The 18,368-nt window shown below is 37.3% G+C and overlaps 1 protein-coding gene across 3 annotated transcripts in view; it reads right to left on the bottom strand.

Annotated features, from left to right (window-relative positions):
• Window positions 1-947: 947 nt before the first annotated feature.
• The window catches only part of RNGTT (RNA guanylyltransferase and 5'-phosphatase), a gene marked incomplete at both ends in the record, with an annotated part of 240,335 nt that continues 222,914 nt past the window's right edge, over window positions 948-18,368 (bottom strand). For all 3 annotated transcript variants that reach the window (XM_084228320.1, XM_084228321.1, XM_084228322.1), the window contains 2 exons: window positions 948-1,111; window positions 2,888-3,011. In XM_084228320.1, coding sequence (XP_084084446.1) covers window positions 948-1,111; window positions 2,888-3,011 — 288 coding nt within the window. The remainder of the gene's footprint in view (window positions 1,112-2,887; window positions 3,012-18,368) is intronic.

Below are 18,368 nucleotides of genomic sequence, written 5' to 3'. Positions count from 1 at the left end.
CATTTCCTCTGCTGTTTTGTTCCAGGGAACTAACACAACATTGCTTGTATTTGATATCACTCCCATAATCACAGTGAGTTGTGTGTTTTAATGTAGTGTACAATGTGCTGATACCACTGAGGTAAAGCAGGTAAAGCCTGGGTGTTTATTAAAAAAGGCCTCCCAGGAGAATAACACATAAAGGACCTGATGGTATCCATCTGAGTACTATGAAATAACTCAAAATCACTGCCAGAATGAACACCTTGGATATCTGATACTGCAGTTCAAACAACAGAAACAGATGAAAGTACTCAGTATACTTTCTTTAGAAAGGATGCAATTCACAAAAATGGAGTTTTACTGTTTTACTTTTACAAAAACACCTTAAAATGACAGAAGCCAGACCAAGTTGTTTAATATAATACAATACCTAACAACCTTGTCGTTTGTTTTTGAACACAGGAATCTCAGAAATATAGGAAATCCATGATAAATAATAGCAAGAATGTTTAATGCCATTGCCTAAATGTTTTAAAAGGAAAATTTACCATAGTTGACATACAACTTCTAAAAAATACAGTTCTATGCTGTCACAGTTCCAGATTGCAGATAACTTTATAAATTAATAGTGAAAGTTATCCATATATAAACAAGGCCTCTTTTTCATTGATTTCAATCTCATTTAAACCTTTGGATATTTCAATCTTCAGATTCCACAAGGTAAGGCTGAGTTTATCAGATATAAATAAAATGTTCAAGTCCTTGATGTACTGTAGCACTGAGGAAACAAATACATCAAATATTTACAGGCTGGCTACAATATTTTCTTTTCCTACAAAAAATTCAAATGTGTATCAACATCAAGCCACACTCTTTTTTTTTTTTAATTTCACCGGCTGCAAAAATGGAGCGACAGCATTTTCCTCACTCATCTTTCCCCTCCATCCTGAAGTCACAGGCAGATCTTAGGTCAAAGGGCGCGGTCTTTTGGGAGGTGGTGGTGGCATGAGCTCTGTGTCAGGGTCCAGATGATGCTTTCGCTTCTGTCCTTGAGAAGCTACTGCACATCTGTCGATGAACTCAAACAGCATCTCCTTGGTGACAGGATTTGAGATGCTGTTGCACACAGCTGTGGACAAAAGGAGACACATGTCTCACGTGAGGGTTAATTAAGGCCACTGACTCACCCCAGGGAGATGAAAAAGGGGAAAGGTTTTCATCCACTATGCTAAACACTTCCACTTTACCGATTCTCATGACATGCTTCACATTAAACTGTTCTCTCTCCTTGTCCCCAAATGAGTGCTTTTCTAGCAGCTACTCTTTACTGCACTATTGCTTTTACAGCAAAACTTGAAGTACTTATGTTATAACCATGTTTTCACTATGGTTTTCTATCCTTCCAACAGTTCTCACAGGATTTTAATTTAGCACAGTTCATCACACTGTAGTCCATTTCCAACCAAAATCTCTACAGAAAAGCTGTGGTCTAGTCCTCCAGTCTTTCTCTCAGAAAGAAGTCTACAATGGGAAGCATGTAACTGAGTACCAGTGAATAGTGAGCTGTCATTGTAGCTGGCAGATCATATTATTTTATTTTATTAACTTGTTTAAAGTAAGTTATTATCACAAAAATACTAAGCGACTGAGTATTTTTTCTTTTTATTATAAGCAATTCTTATGGGGTCAAAATTTAGTATCAGTCTTTTCCAATTTATTTACCGTTTCAATTTTATTTTTTTAAAGATTTATTCATTCATTCATTCATTCATTCATTCATTCATTCATTCATTCAAGCACTGGGTACAGTCAGAAGCACGGGAGGGTGAGAGAATTCACCAGAGCCAGAGCGGGGAGCAGAACAGGCAGAGGGACTGAAGTACACTACTGAGGGGAGCAGTGGGCGGCAGGAGAGGTCTGCGCACCATGTGGGACCCTTGCCCAGCGACCGGGGATCAAACCGGCGCTGTGGAGGCTGTGGGCAGCTTCGCAGCCCAGCGCTCAACCGCTGCGCCACCGGGGAGGCCCTACCTTTTCAATTTTAAAAGGACACTGGCTTAATTATTCCTATTTTAGATATGAACTCACCTTTTTCAAACACAGATGCTACCCTCTGACAAGTCACAACAATGACTTTTGAACTGCAAAAACCAAACTAGCAATTTCTATATATTTATTTCATTAGTTTATTATACAATAATCATCTTCACCAACTGAGCACTTTTAGAAAGCATACAATTCTATTAATTTTTAACCTTGGTTTTTAATCTACGTTTTCTAATTCCACTAAAAATGCCTTCCAGAGCAACAACTGCTACTAATAGTAGTTTGCCTTACAAAGTTTATTAATTTGTGTTGTTTCCCTGAAAGAAACTTACGACTCTGAATTCCCAAAGCATTTATATTGTACCCAAAGAACTCTCAGAAGAAGAGCATAGCAAGTGTTAGGATTTTTTAAAAAATGGCTTTCATTTACTTTGTTCTCTATTATTTGTAAAGTTATTTTAGGAACTGGAAATTACATTTTCCCCTGCTAATTTTGTCTTTTACCATCTGGCAAACAATGGTTTTTATAATTTTGAATAGATCTGAAATTATCCTGGCTTTTGTTGTTGTTCAACAAATTCAACTTGTCCATTATCCAGTCCTTTATCTTGCTCTTTAAACTTTTCTTTGGGGCACAAGGGCAGAAGCCCACAAGTCTAGAGAATCTAGGGGTTGAATGAAATCAAACCAGGTACAAAATGGACACAATCCCTTTCCTAAGAAGCAAGAGTGGGGTTCTGAAGGACTCTGTGCCCCATCAAGGAGGACAACAAAGACTGCACATTTGGGTTCTAACACCTTAACTGTTTTTCTTTTTCTTCTTTTTAGTGTAACAGCATTGGTAGGTTGTCATACTTACCCAAGGCAGTGTTGTAGGCATTAGGAAAACTTTTGTCTGTTCTCTGTCTCATGAAGACCCAGCTGTTGTTCTCAAATTTGCATTCTATAATTTTGTTGTCATACTGTTTTAGTTCTTTTGTCACCTGTTTTAAAAGAGAATTGAGGAAAATATTTAAATCATTTGAAAGGCTTTTTGCTTCCACTCTGTGACAGATGCATTAGGGAATGCCAAAAACACCTCAGTAACTCTTCACACAGAGCTCTTTGTCATCTGAAGTGTCTAATCAAGCCTAAGGATATAGTGTGCACTCCCTTGCACACATGCTCATTAATCCGACATTTTATAAATAGTTGTGAAAACGGCTGTCAATATATAGCAATTAAAAGAAGCTAAGCAGAAACCAGCCACTTCTGGGCCAAATGCAAATATGTTACCATAGGGACCAATGCCTTCAATATTGTCTGTCCCTCTGACTTTCAGAAATTGAGTACGCTACTTAGGTTTCATCAACTATCAGAAAGGTCTTGCTGTCTAAATTCCTATTCAAAACCTAAGAAATTTCCTCTACTAGTTAAAAGAGAAAGTTACACATATAAAACAAACATTAAGATCAGGTTCTGGTAATGTACATCTTAAATATCTTTCTTTTTAACTAAAAATGTAATCTTTGGATATTTTTCCCATTTCCATCTCCCAACTAGCATGAATTTAGAAGTGAAGCTACTTTGATTTTAGTTGGTAGATTTTTCTGGCTACTTCACTTCAGATGATTGAATATGGATTACAACTTACTCTATCAAAGCTAACAAGTATCCATGGTAACTATAAGACCTTTTAAAAGATATTTCATCAGGCTAGGAGGATGGTTTTCATAAATAGGAACCTAAGCTTATCTTTGCAGTTTTTAAATCAAATGCCAGTCATGGTAATATTTTAATTCTGCCCTCATCTTTCACAGCTAACAACTTTTCCTCACAATATGGTAGATTGCAATCATTTAACTTCATTAGCATTATTTGAAATGCTCTCATTTTGCTACCCACATATTCACTACCACCTAGGAATATGAAGGGAAGCAATTTTTTAAAAGATGCTTTCAATTCACAGATTAGGCAGTCTTCCTAAAACTTTCAAGTTGTATTTCCTTTCCCTTACAATCAATTGAACTATTTGCAATTTCAATAAATCTAACAGGTCCAACACACTCAGGGGTTCTGGAACCAGACGTGTCCCTAAAAAGTGATGGCACTCTTAGCAAACTTGCTAAAGTTCATTCTCAAATACTCATTATTCTAGTTTCAACTCCCTCCCTTCCTTCAAAGGGATCCACCTCCTTTTACTTTTGATTCATTGTCTACATTAAGTATTAGGTAACTCATTCAGTTAGGTAACTATATATGTCAGGTCTAACAAAGATAAGTTTCTAAACTTTTCAGAGTCTTCATTCCCTAATTTCTAAAATAGGCAAAGGAGTTTCTAACTTACTGGGACACTGGAAGAAAAAATATGAATGCCTAGCACACAGCAGCCAATTGAATATAAAATCAAGAAATTAAACACTGCTTTAAAAAAAAAAAAACAAAAAACCTCTACAAGCAAATTAGTAAAGAACCAGGATGATACATGGCAAGGTTACACTTTGAAAACAGCTATCAAGAAAGTTATATCAAATGCATTAAACAAAAACGGTGTGCTATCAACAATGCAGTCTACACTCATTACTGACTAGCAAATGTAATAAGTCTTTATCATATAGCTTATCATTCCTGTGTTCCTAGTTTACAGAACTGCTATAAACCATGTGTTCCTCTACCTAGCCAGAGCAATTAAGCAGTATTATTAAGTATCTGTGTATCTACTTGGGTATGCATTAACAATTCAATAATCCAGGAAACAGCATCTCAGAAAATGCACACTCCTATCACTCTACTAATCTAAATGGATTTCCATGTTCAAGAATATTACATCGTTCTTCACTGATATCACCAGTTATATTCCCCAGATAGACAAACTATAGGTATTCATTTGGTTAGGTAATAAAATATATTGAACTGATGAAAAGAATACCTCTTGACTGTGCACAAATCAAAGGCAGTTTTCATTAATAATCAGATCAAGAGAATGATTGACATGTAGGGGAGGAGTTTAATTTTAGTGTCCAAATTCTAATTTGTTACTATGACAATAATCATCCTCAGTCAATTACATATTATTATTTACTAAAACAGGACTGCTTTAGGCCTACTATAATCAACCCTGTTATCCTAGTTTGAGTTAATGAGAGTTTGAAAGTAATAAGGATAAAATATTTATAAGTCAGGATTTCATATCTGTATCCATAATTACATTGAATTAATGAAATTTTACTGGTTTTGAAAAATGAGCAATATATAGTATATTTTATATGAAAGACTTTTTTCCCCCAAATATCCATCTTATTGAGTACCACACTTTTTTTTTTTTAAAACTGTATTTGATCTACCAATTACCTGGAGTTAAGAAACACTCAGATGAAACTGAATCTAGTATCTGTGAAGATTTTTAATTAGCAATTCAATGATAACACCTAGAAGGAAGGACCCAAAACAAAGGCAGCTACTTTTTGTAGCCTAAGAGCTGGGAATGTTACCAAGTCACAAAAGACAACTGATCTGCATTGGCTGAACTAACTGACCTGCTGCACAGGGCAGGCCCAAAGATGTGTTCTTATTTCTAGTGTTGGACAGAGCCTTTAGAATTTACTGTCCCCACTTGGAGAGAGCTGTTTAGCTATCAAGGGCTCATCTTCGTTTCACAGAATGACCACACAAAGGCTTGGCAGGGGTGGATGGGTAGGATTTCTCTGAATGAATCTGCTCTGGAGAGATTTTAAAGTAACAAATATCTTGAGACCAAAAAGCAAGCAGTGACTTTTCTTTTTAACTTTTAATGCTAAAATAATTCTAGATTTTCAGAAAGTTTTAAAGATAATACAGAGAGTTCCAGTATTCCTGTCACCCACCTTCTCTAATGGTGGTATTTTATATATCATGGTGCATTTATCAACTCCAAGAAATGAGTATTTTTATCAGTTTCCAATCCAGGAACACACATTGCATTTAGTCATCATGTCTCCTCAGTCTCTGCTTTTCTTGAAACTTTTGAAGGCTACTAGTCAGATTATTTTATAGAATGTTTCTCAAGTTGGGAAATTCTGATTATGGATTTGGGGGAAGAATGCCAAAGAGGTAAAACGCCCTTCTCATATCTGAGGATAGATGATATCAAAATGATTTATTACTGGGGATGTGAACCCTAGTCATATGGTTAGAATGGTAGTTGCCAGATTTCTCAATTGCAAAGTTACTATTTTTTCCCTTGCCATATTGTATTGACTAGTTGTGAGTCCCATGCTCGTTGGAGGATAAGGAAATTAAGCTCCACTGTCTGGAAACAAAGACATTTGAACATTTATTAAAACTACCACAGAATCTAGTAAGTTTCTTGGGAGATATTTTGAAGGTATACAAATATCCCACTTTTCCTTGAGGTTTCACTCATTCACTTTAGCATTTTCCATGAATCTTGCCTGCAGCAATCACTACAATGGTGTTCTAATGGGATTTTTTACTTTTTCTATTTCTTCTGATTTCTCGATTTCTTCTGGATTTCTTCTGTAAGCAAGATTCGTCTCTCCTCCCTTATTTACTTGTTTATATTCATATGGACTCATGGATATTTATTTTCTTCTTTGGTTTATAATGAAGTACTGCTGCCATTTTATTATTTTGCATAAATTCTTACTCTTTTGACCACGCTCAGAGAACTCTCTCAGGTTGGCTGCTGTATTCTTTTAACTTGCTCCCATTTTTTCTTATTTATTTTTAGCATCTACTTTCTCGCAATATCAATCATTTCTAGAACTGTATGGCTCATCTTTATATGGATAAATGTTAATAATTTATTGCATACTTAGCATCTATTAAACATTATAAATTAGTGAGCGACACACATAATATCATTAATTTGCACCACAATCTTATGAGGGAGAAATTTTATTAATGCCCTTTCATAGGCACAGAAACCTAAGCTTAGCGTAGTTAAATCTCCTTCAAGTTACATAAAAATTAACTCAAAATGGAAAAACCACCCAAACTTAAAACTATAAAACTTCTAAAAGAAGATGTAAGAAGAAAATCTTTGTGACCTATGGTTAGGCAAAATTTCTTAGAAAGAAAACCAAGAGAATGATCTAAGCAAAAAGTTGATAAATAGTATCAATATTTAAAACATGTACTCTGCTAAAAATATTGTTAAAAGAATGAAAAAACACAGGATAAAGTTATCAGCAAATCACCTATCTGACAACAAGCTTATATACCAAGTGCATAAAGAACTCCTTAAAATTCAATAATAATAAAAAAAAACCCAACTGAAAAATGGACAAACTATCTGAACAGATGCTTCACCAAAGAAAATATATGTATGAAAAATAAGCACATAAAAATATGCTTAACACATACTTAGTGATTAGGAAATTACAAATTAAAATGACAATGAAATGTTAGTATATACCTATGAGAATATCTAAATAAATATTGACATTAAGTGTTGAGTTACAATGCAAATTATCTGAACTGTCACACACTGTTAGTGGGAATGCAAAATGGTATAACCACTTTGGAAAACAGGCAGTGTCATTAAAGAATGAAACATACATTTACCAAAAAAGCCAGCACCCCCACTCCTAAGCATTTATCTGAGAGAAATGAAAACATGTTCACCTAAAAATCTGAATACAAATGCTTAATAGTAGCTTTATTCATAATCTCCGCAAATTGGAAATGACTTAAATACTCTTCGACTGGTGAAAATATAAACAAATTTTGGCATAGCCATACACTGGGTTATCATCCAATAACAAGAACAATTGATAAAGTATTGATAAACACAAACAGAAAAGTTTTGAATGCAGCACGCCAAGTTAACCTTAAAAATCTACAGAGTAAATGCTCCCATGCGCATGACAAGATCAGTGGTTGCAGAGTCTAGGTGTGGGAGGAAGCAGTTAATTACAAAGGGGAGGTGTCACGTGGGATTTTTTTTTTAACTGTTAAGTAACTTGGTTGGGGTTCATAGTAATTAACATACTTCATCCCTTTCTAGGTTTTATGATACAGTATCTGAGTTTAATCCGCATAGGAATCCAATGAGATTTTCAGATGTGGAATCTGAAGCCTGAGTAGTTTAAATAACATGCATGAGGACACAGCACTAGTTTGTCTTAGAATTCAAATTCAAATTCCAGGTTTTTGTGAATAAAAACTCTGTGCCCTCCTTTTTCCTAAGAATATAGGCTCCTGATTGAAATAGTACTAAATGAGGGGACGGTAGACTACACTTGTGAACAATTTTACTGCCTATATAATAAACTGTAACGTAAGTGATAATTTCCAAGGATTACATTCCACTTGGGAGAGTCTGTGGGTGGGAGACCAAGTGATGTGTGAAAGATGAAGGGCAGAAGGACACTGTGTATTAACTTGAACCAAGCATATTGCTTATCAAGTTTCTTTTCCTTTACTTTTTCCAAATGCACGCTATTTTGACCTGCATCATCTTTGCTATTTGCTATTCTAGTTGCAGCACAAACCACAAATCACAGCAAATTGCAGAATTTCTCAATCATTAAGAATTTACAATAGGTTAATTTTAAAATGGGATGCATTTCACAGCTGCAAAGCTTTTGTCTGATTTCTAGACTAAATGAGAAACCATTATTGAATCGAACAACCTTTCTATGGGCATGACTAGCAAAAGAAAAGGTCATGTGGCTAAAACAGGCAGCTCTGCCAGGTAAGGTAAGGTAATGGTAATAGCTTATTAAATAGGGCACTAAACTATATGGCACAATATATTGTTCACCATCCGTTTAGTATCAAGCCTGATGAGAATTATAAGGAGATCATGGATTCAGTTTTTGCTTAGGGTAATAAAATGATATACAACCAACTATTTTTTTCTAAATAGTGAGAAGTATGGATAACAGACTTATCTGATGTTGTTTTAAGACCTCTGTCCCACAACCAAAGCAAATTATTCATACAGTGTATTTATCAACTTGAATTTGATAAATGGTCTATTTATGACAGGAAACCTAACTTTAAAAATCACTTTAATGATCATCAAATATGCTTTTAAAAGTTCACAATCACTGAATCTGATGTCTGAGGTAGGCCACTCATTAATATGTCAATGCACAGTTCAAATTTACTTCAGAGTTCAAGGACTTACAAACAATTTGGATCCAGTAATGCTCATGTTTAAAATTCCTTTAGGAATCTGTGCTGTTTACATACAACTGTCTCCTTTCTCTCACCTGTTTAAAGCCCAACTATTTAACTGTCCCCCCCCCCCCGCTTTTTTTGGTGGGACCCTCGCCGGTGGCTGGGGATCGAACTGGTGCTGCAGAGGCTGCGGGCAGCCTTGCAACCCAGGGCTCAACCGCTGCGCCACCAGGGGAGGCCCTTAACTGCCCCCTTTTTACAGAGACCTCGAGAGAATTGTCTGTCCTTTAGATAGATCTACGCGGCAGGCAGTAATAAACTAAAAGGCTACAATAGTAAATGATTTCCTTCCTGCTCTTCCTACTACTTGGAACACCAACAAAAAGAATTTCCCATTTGATCATCTTCAAGAATAAACTCTCTTTCCTTTAAAGTCAATTTGCTCTGGTAGCAATAACAGGCACTATGGCCTAGATGGACTCACACCTCTGAATCATTAGCTTAGCTGCACTGAACTCCTTGGTTTAATATAATGCTCTCGTGACAATCAGGATCCATATGAGCAAATGAAACTCTCCAAGATCCCTTTCAGACTCTGAGACTTTCTGCCCAAAGCAGCTGCAACCTGCCTCGGCTATGTCCAATTGGCTCTTTGGAATTATTCTTTTACTCTTTGCCATGCACAAAACATTCTATTCTCTCAATGTTTTCTCAACGACTATATTTCTTCTTTGAAAAAGAAATCCTGGACTTATTGACTCTGTATTACATAATACAGAGTGATATAATAAAGTAGCTCAGAACCCTAGGGTTCCATTTTGTCTCTATGTATTCTTTGAATGATACACATTATAGGTGTGTATATAACTCACCACCTCCAGTATTGAGGACATAAAAGACTAAAAAGATGCTAAGGTTTCAAAAAAATGAAACAATAAATTATTTACATCAAGCATCACACATTATTTACATCAAGTATCACACCCTAAAATGCCTTTCTCAAAAAAGGGGGAGAATTCCCCCCAATCCCCCAAAAACAGTTACCTTTCATAAAACCCAGTATTTTGGAGCTCATAGGAAACTTGGGGATGATCAAATCAAACACTTTTATTCTGAAATATTCAAGTACATCCCCCATTACTTCTCCTAATTAGTGTATCTTTAAATGTGTGAACATTTAGGCACTGAGGAGGTATAAAACTAGGGGAAAAAAGCAAATTCATTATTTTAGCATCTTGTACTCAAAATTAACTTAATGTTTTTACTCAAGATATTTTATTTGCAGAGATGTTTACCTTTAAAACTAATGGCAGAGTGTTTTTCTCTCGTGGGGAACTAACATTTATTAAAAACCTGTTATGTAGGCTGCACTGCGCAGGGCACTTCATGTACATTCTTTCTACATCTTATAATAATGAGGAAATTAAGGATCAATATTTAAGTATTTAATTCTTTTATGGCTGTGTTTAGATCTAGAGGTCTACATCACACTATCTCTTGGCATTATCTGGGAAATTTAACACTCTACAGGAAAAGGAAATTTTATTATCTTTCAGTCCTAATCAAGAAATTACTTAATAGCTAAACCAAAGAGCTAATGTCACCACAAACTAAAGGAGACATGTGAACTCTACTAGGTCATGTTAAGTTGAATGAAATATAACCTTCTAAAATAAACAAGAGAGAAAAAACAAACAGAAACCCCTATAAACCTCAAGTGTTATGGGGTTGGCTAGTACTAGTTTGGAGAAGACAGGTTTGGGAAGAATTGAGGGAGAACAAAGTAGAAGAAACCTTAAAAGGAGTAGGGAAAGGATATAGAGACACAAAGTTTGAAGTGTTGTAAGCCAGGTATGTAAAATGGAGATAAAGTGCTTATCAGCTGAGTAACATACAACAAAGATTTCAGTGATGATGAGAGTCATTTAAATTTTTAGTAGGCTCCAGTGATTTAAAACAATCTTTTTTAGGGCCTCCCCAGTAGCGCAGTGGTTGAGCGCTGGGTTGCGAAGCTGCCTGCAGCCTCTGCAGTGCGGGTTCGATCCCCGGATGCTCCCCGGCCACTAGAGGAGGGTCCCACATGGCGCACAGACCTCTCCTGCCGCCCGCTGCTCCCCTCAGCAGTGTACTTCGGTCCTTCTGCCTGCTCTGCTCCCTGCTCTGGCTCTGGTGAATCCTCTCACCCTCCCGCGCTTCTGACTGTACCCAGTGCTTGTATAAATAAATAAATAAATCTTAAAAAAAAAAACAAGATGCTGTTTAAAAAAAAAATCTTTTGGGGCGTGCAGGGGAGCGCGTCGCCGCACCGGCATTTTGCAGCAGCAGGGACCCTTCTTGCTGGAGACTGTGTGAACCCAGCAGAAGGCTCACCAAGGAGACAGAGGTTAAGCTGGGAGGCTTGCCCACACCAGGCACCTTCTAGCCTGCAGTTCCAGCCCAGAGGGGAGCAGCACCCACCGCTGGGGCAGACCGGGCTTGCAGGGGAGCTCGTTCCCGCATCGCCATTTTGCAGCAGGGACCTTTCTTGCTGGAGACTGTGTGAACCAGCAGAAGGCTCACCGAGGAGACAGAGGTAAGCTGGGAGGCTTGCCCATGCTGGGCGCCTTCTAGCCTGCAGTTCCAGCCCAGAGGGGAGCAGCACCCACCGCTGGGGCAGACCGGGCGTGCAGGGGAGCGCGTCGCCGGCACCGGCATTTTGCAGCAGGGACCCTTCTTGCTGGAGACTGTGTGAACCCAGCAGAAGGCTCACCGAGGAGACAGAGGTTAAGCTGGGAGGCTTGCCCACACCGGGCACAACTAGCCTGCAGTTCCAGCCCAGAGGGGAGCAGCACCCACTGCTGGGGCAGACCGGGCGTGCAGGGGAGCGTGTCCCCGGCTCTGGCATTTTGCAGCAGGGACCCTTCTTGCTGGAGACTGTGTGAACCCAGCAGAAGGCTCACCAAGGAGACAGAGCAGGGACCTGTCTTTGCTGGAGACTTGTGAACCCAGCAGAAGTTCCCCAGAGGAGCCAGTGGTGAGCTGGGAAGGTCGCCCAAGATGCCGGCCAGTACCAGCAACACAGTGTCACAAGGAATACGGCAAATTAGAAAACAGGCAGTAGGGAGTAGAAAAACAACATGCAACCCACCTACTCCTCAGCAAAATAGCACACCACAAAGAGAAAACCATCTACCAGATTGCAACGACAGGAACTTGGAAGAACTTCTGAGCCTTCCAGATAGAGAATTTAAAATTGCTGTGATTAAAAAACTGACAGAAGTCATAAAGGAAAACAATGATAAGGGGAAAATAATTAATGACCAGAAGAATGAAATTGAGTCCCTAAAGAGGGAAGTAAAAGAAATGCAGGAGATCAAAGAATTAATGGAGACGCTAAAGAACTCTGGGAAAAGCAGTGAAAGCAGAATAGATGAAATGGAAGAACGAATAAGTACTCTTGAAGACACAGAAATAAAAAGAACTAAAACAGAAAAGGAAGGAGAAGTACGAAGGAAAAAGACCGAAGAAAGACTTCGGGAACTATCTGACTCCATGAGGAAGGGAAATATAAGAGTTATAGGAATCCCAGAAGGAGAGGAGAGAGATGTAGGAACAGAGAAAATATTCATGGATATAATTGAAGAGAACTTCCCAAACGCTAAGAAGGATCTGAAAATTGATATACAAGAAGCAAGAAGAACACCAAACTTCCATGACGAAAGGAAAAATACAGCAAGACACATAATAGTAAAGATCCCAAGAATCCAAGACAAAGAAAAAATAACGAAACTAACAAGAGGGAAGAAACAGATAACATTCAAAGGGAAACCAATCAGACTGACATCAGACTTCTCTGAAGAAACACTACGGGCAAGGAGAGAGTGGAGGGACATAGTCAACAGACTCCAAGAAAACAGATGCCAACCAAGAATACTCTATCCCGCAAAGCTCTCCTTCCTCTTTGAAGAAAGAATATGGACCTTCCCAGACAAACAGAAACTCCGGAATTTCATTGCGACTAAACCCCCACTCCAAAAAATACTACAAGGAGTCCTAAAGCCAGAACCTCAGAGGGATGAATAACAACAAAAGAAGGCCAAAGAAAGTTATTAAAAGAATAAATAAATAAAATCAAAGGAAAGACAAACACAATGGCAAATACAGATGCTAACATATCAATACTAACTCTAAATGTAAATGGACTAAACTCTCCAATAAAAAGACACAGAGTTGCAGGCTGGATTAAGAAACAAAACCCAACCTTTTGCTGTCTCCAGGAAACACATTTAGCTGCAAAAGATAAAAATAGACTCAAAGTTAAAGGATGGAAAACAATTCTACAAGCAAATGGACCAAAAAAGAAGGCAGGAACAGCTATACTCATATCAGATAAAACAGATTTCAAACTTAAAAAGATAAAAAGAGACCCCAGTGGTCATTACATTATGATCAAGGGGATAATACTTCAAGAAGATATAATACTCATTAACATATATTCACCAAACGAAGGAGCACCAAAATATATCAGACAACTATTGGCATCTCTGAAAACAGACATCAGAGAAAACACATACGTAGTGGGAGACTTCAACACACCACTATCAACAATGGATAGATCAACAAGACAAAAAATAAGTAAAGACACTAAAGCTCTAAATAAGGATCTAGAGTGCTTAGGCTTAACAGACATATATAGAACACTAAACCCAAAAAAATCTGAGTATACATTTTTCTCAAGCGCACACGGATCATTCTCTAGGATTGATCATATACTGGGGCACAAGACAAACATCAACAGATACACCAAGATTGAAATCATACCAACCATCTTTTCTGACCATGAAGGCATCAAACCAGAAATAAACCATAAAGAGAAGGCAAGGTATTCTCCTACCTCGTGGAGATTGAAACCCACACTACTGGAAGTCCACTGGACTAACGAGGAGATAAAAGAAGAAATTAAAAAATTCTTTGAATTGAATGACAAGGAGGACACCAATTTCCTAAATGTATGGGATGCAGCAAAAGCAGTAATAAGAGGAAAATATATAGCAATAGATGCTCACATCAAGAAACAAGAAAGAACTCAAAGAAACAACCTAATCTCGAAACTCAAAGATCTAGAAAAAGAACAACAAAAAACCCCAAAACCAGTAGAAGAAAAGAAATAATAAAAACCAAAGCAGAAATAAATGAAATCGAAACTAAAAAAACAATCCAAAAGATCAATGAAACTAAGAGCTGGTTCTTCGAAAAAATAAATAAAATAGATAAACCCCTTGCCAGGCTCACAAGGGCAAAAAGGGAGAAAGCACAAATAAATAGGATAATAAATGAAAGAGGAGAAATCACAACGAACACAGCAGAAATCAAAAGAATTATTAATAACTACTATGAACAGTTATATGGAAACAAGTTTAACAATCTAGAGGAGATGGACAAATTCCTACAACTCTACAATCACCCAAAGCTAGATAAAGAAGAAATAGAACACCTAAACAGACCAATTACAAGCAGCGAAATTGAAATGGTAATCAAAAACCTCCCCAAAAACAAAAGCCCAGGACCTGATGGATTTACAAATGAATTCTACCAAACATTCAGAGACGAATTGGTACCTATCCTTCACAAACTCTTCCAAAAAATTGAGAAGGAAGGTATAATACCTAACACGTTCTATGAAGCCAACATTACACTAATACCAAAACCGAACAAGGACAACACAAAAAAAGAAAACTATAGGCCAATCTCTCTAATGAACACTGATGCAAAAATCCTCAATAAAATTTTAGCTATCAGAATCCAACAGTGTATCCATAAGGTAATTCACCACGACCAAGTAGGATTCATTCCAGGGACACAAGGTTGGTTTAACATCCGAAAATCAATCAACGTTATCCAACACATCAACAAAAAGAAATATAAAAACCATATGATAATATCAATAGATGCTGAGAAAGCTTTCGACAAAGTGCAACACCCATTCATGATAAAAGCCCTTGAAATTCTTGGGATACAAGGAACGTACCTCAACATCATAAAGGCCATATATGACAAGCCAACAGCCAGTATCATTCTCAATGGTGAAAAGCTGAAAGCAATTCCATTAAGATCTGGAACAAGACAAGGATGTCCACTTTCACCACTGCTTTTCAATATAATACTGGAAGTCCTAGCCAGAGCAATAAGACAAGAGAAAGACATCCAAGGAATCCAAATAGGAAAAGAAGAAGTCAAACTATCACTCTTTGCAGATGATATGATAATATACATAGAGACCCCCAAAAACTCCACAGAAAAACTAATTCAACTCATCAATCAGTTCAGAAAAGTGGCAGGATACAAAATCAACACGCAAAAGTCACTAGCCTTCCTATATACGAACAATAAATCTGAAGAAGAAGAAATCAAAAAAACGATCCCTTTTATTATTGAAACAAAAAAAATCAAATATTTGGGAATAAATCTAACAAAAGAGGTAAAGGGCCTATACAAAGAAAGCTATAAAACACTGTTAAAAGAAATAGAAGAAGACACAAAGAAATGGAGAGACATCCCCTGCTCATGGATTGGGAGAATAAACATTATTAAAATGGCCATCCTACCAAAAGCAATATACAGATTCAATGCTATTCCAATCAAAATTTCAATGTTATTCTTCAAAGAAATAGAACAATTATTAATGAAATTCATATGGAATCACAAAAAACCCCGAATAGCCAAAGCTCTCCTGAAAAAAAAAAGAAGGGAATGGAGGCATCACACTCCCAGACTTCAAACTATACTACAAAATCATAATCATCAAAACTGCATGGTATTGAAACAAGAACAGACATACAGACCAATGGAATAGAATAGAAAATCCAGAAATAAACCCACAGATTTATGGTCAACTAATATTTGACAAAGGAGCAAAGACTATGCATTGGAGCAAAGAAAGTTTGTTCAATAAATGGTGCTGGGAAAACTGGATCGCTACATGCAAAAGAATGAAGCTTGACCACTACCTCACACCATATACAAAAATCAACTCAAAATGGATTAAAGAACTAGAAATAAGACCTGAAACCATAAAATACATAGAAGGAAATATAGGCGAAACACTACGTGATTTGCATATCAAAGACATCTTTACAAACACATCACCCAAAGCAGTGATAGTGAAGGCAAAGATCAACAGCTGGGACTACATCAAATTAAAGAGCTTCTGCACAGCAAAAGAGACAATAACAAAAACAAAGAGAAACCCCACCAACTGGGAGAAAATTTTTGCACAAAACACTAATGATAAAGGACTGATCACAAAAATCTGCAAAGAGCTGATGAGACTCAACAACAACAAAGAAAATAATCCAGTCAAAAAATGGACAGAGGAACTAAAAAGAAACTTCTCTGAAGAGGAAATGCGAATGGCCAACAGGCATATGAAAAAATGTTCAACATCACTTGCAATCAGGGAAATGCAAATCAAAACTACCATGAGATACCATCTTACACCAGTGAGAATGGCACATATTAAAAAAACTAGCAACAACAAATGTTGGCGAGGTTGTGGTGAAAAAGGAACTCTTCTGCACTGTTGGTGGGAGTGCAAACTGGTCCAACCACTATGGAGAGCTGTGTGGAGATTTCTGGACCTACTAAACATAGAGCTTCCACAGGATCCAGCAATTCCACTCCTAGGTATTTACCCAAAGAACACAGAAACATCAATTCCAAAGAACACCTGCACCCCTATGTTTATAGCAGCACTGTTTACAATAGCTAAGCTTTGGAAACAGCCCAAATGCCCAAAAATAGATGACTGGATCAAGAAGATGTGGTACATATATACCATGGAATATTACTCAGCATTCAAAAAAGATAAACACATGCAATTTGCAGCAACAAGGATGACGCTGGAAGGGATCATGCTCAGTGAAATAAGCCAAAAAGAAAAAGAAAAATACCGGATGGTCTCACTCATAGCAGGGATCTAGAAAACTTAAATAAGGGACCAGGAAAATGAATAACTATAAGAAAGTGAAAATCAAAATCAACAAAAACTATGAACCAGAGACACTTTTTGGGGGGTGGGGGGCGGGAGGGGAGGGATTGGGGTCAGAATGGGGGGATTGCAATTGTATGGGGAATATAAAAATAAAATTTATTAATTAAAAAAAATCTTTTTTAATTCTGGCTTTTGGTTTATCTGCTTCATTTTCAAACTTGGGGGAAAAGAAAAATCTGCAAAGAATAATGCATATAAGTAAAATGCAACCTAAAAATCTCCAAATGGCTATTATCCAAAGATTTCTACATTACCAGTATCTGCCCAATCTTTGAGAGATCAGAATTTTCACTACTCAAAAATCCTGAAGATTAAATTTTACATATAATTGCTCCTTCCCTCACCCACCACACTCTCTTAAGTTTCTGTTCTAGTCCTGTACTCGTGAGGCTAAGGGGAATATCTGTGACATCTCTTAGTAGAATAAAGACCAAAGGTAAATATCACATGGGTAAAAAACACCCCACTTCTTTGGACATTCACTACTCAGAGGGTCCATTCTGAATAGGGTATCTGTGGTTACATATTAGGAAAGAAATTATTATTTAATATGTGTTTATGTGGGATACAGAGTTTATGAAGACATATTACTTAAAATTAAGTGTTAGGATAAATGAGGTCAAGTGACCATTCACCTTTCCTCTAAAAATCATCTAGGACAATCTTGGTATTTAAAAAAAATAATATATATAGATAATTGGTAGGAATGCTTTTAAATCATCAGTTTTCCTAGGATATTCTCACACAACTGTTGTGCCTCTCTCTAATTTAACTAAGTCGGCCCAACTCCATGAAAAATAGAAATGACGAAGTGAGTCTTTTAAGAGTGAGAGTGCTCCTCATACGAATGCTATGCTGTGCCTGTGCCAACTTATAGGCCAGAACACCTGCCACCTTGAGTTCCCAGGGCTTCCACACTATAGACTGCTGTGCCCAGTGCACATTCTGTGTCTAGAGCTACATGATCATCTGCTCCAGACGAATGACTATACAGGAAGGATGTTTGTTTTAGGGGGTTATTCAAAATTGGAGAACACTGTGGAGTGTTGGAAAGTAACAAGCTGAGAACACTATATCATCTGCTTTGTTTGCCAGCTGCCAGCTGCCACAGAAGACATGGTGATCACCTCCTGGTACTGTTCTGTGCCCAGAGGCTCCAAATTATCACTGTTTAAACTGTCTTGCCACCACACTTCAGATGTTA

This window comes from Talpa europaea (assembly GCF_964194135.1).
Source record: "Talpa europaea genome assembly, chromosome: 2".
In the NCBI taxonomy this organism is placed as follows: domain Eukaryota; kingdom Metazoa; phylum Chordata; class Mammalia; order Eulipotyphla; family Talpidae; genus Talpa; species Talpa europaea.
This window is presented reverse-complemented; position numbering and strand designations above follow the sequence as displayed.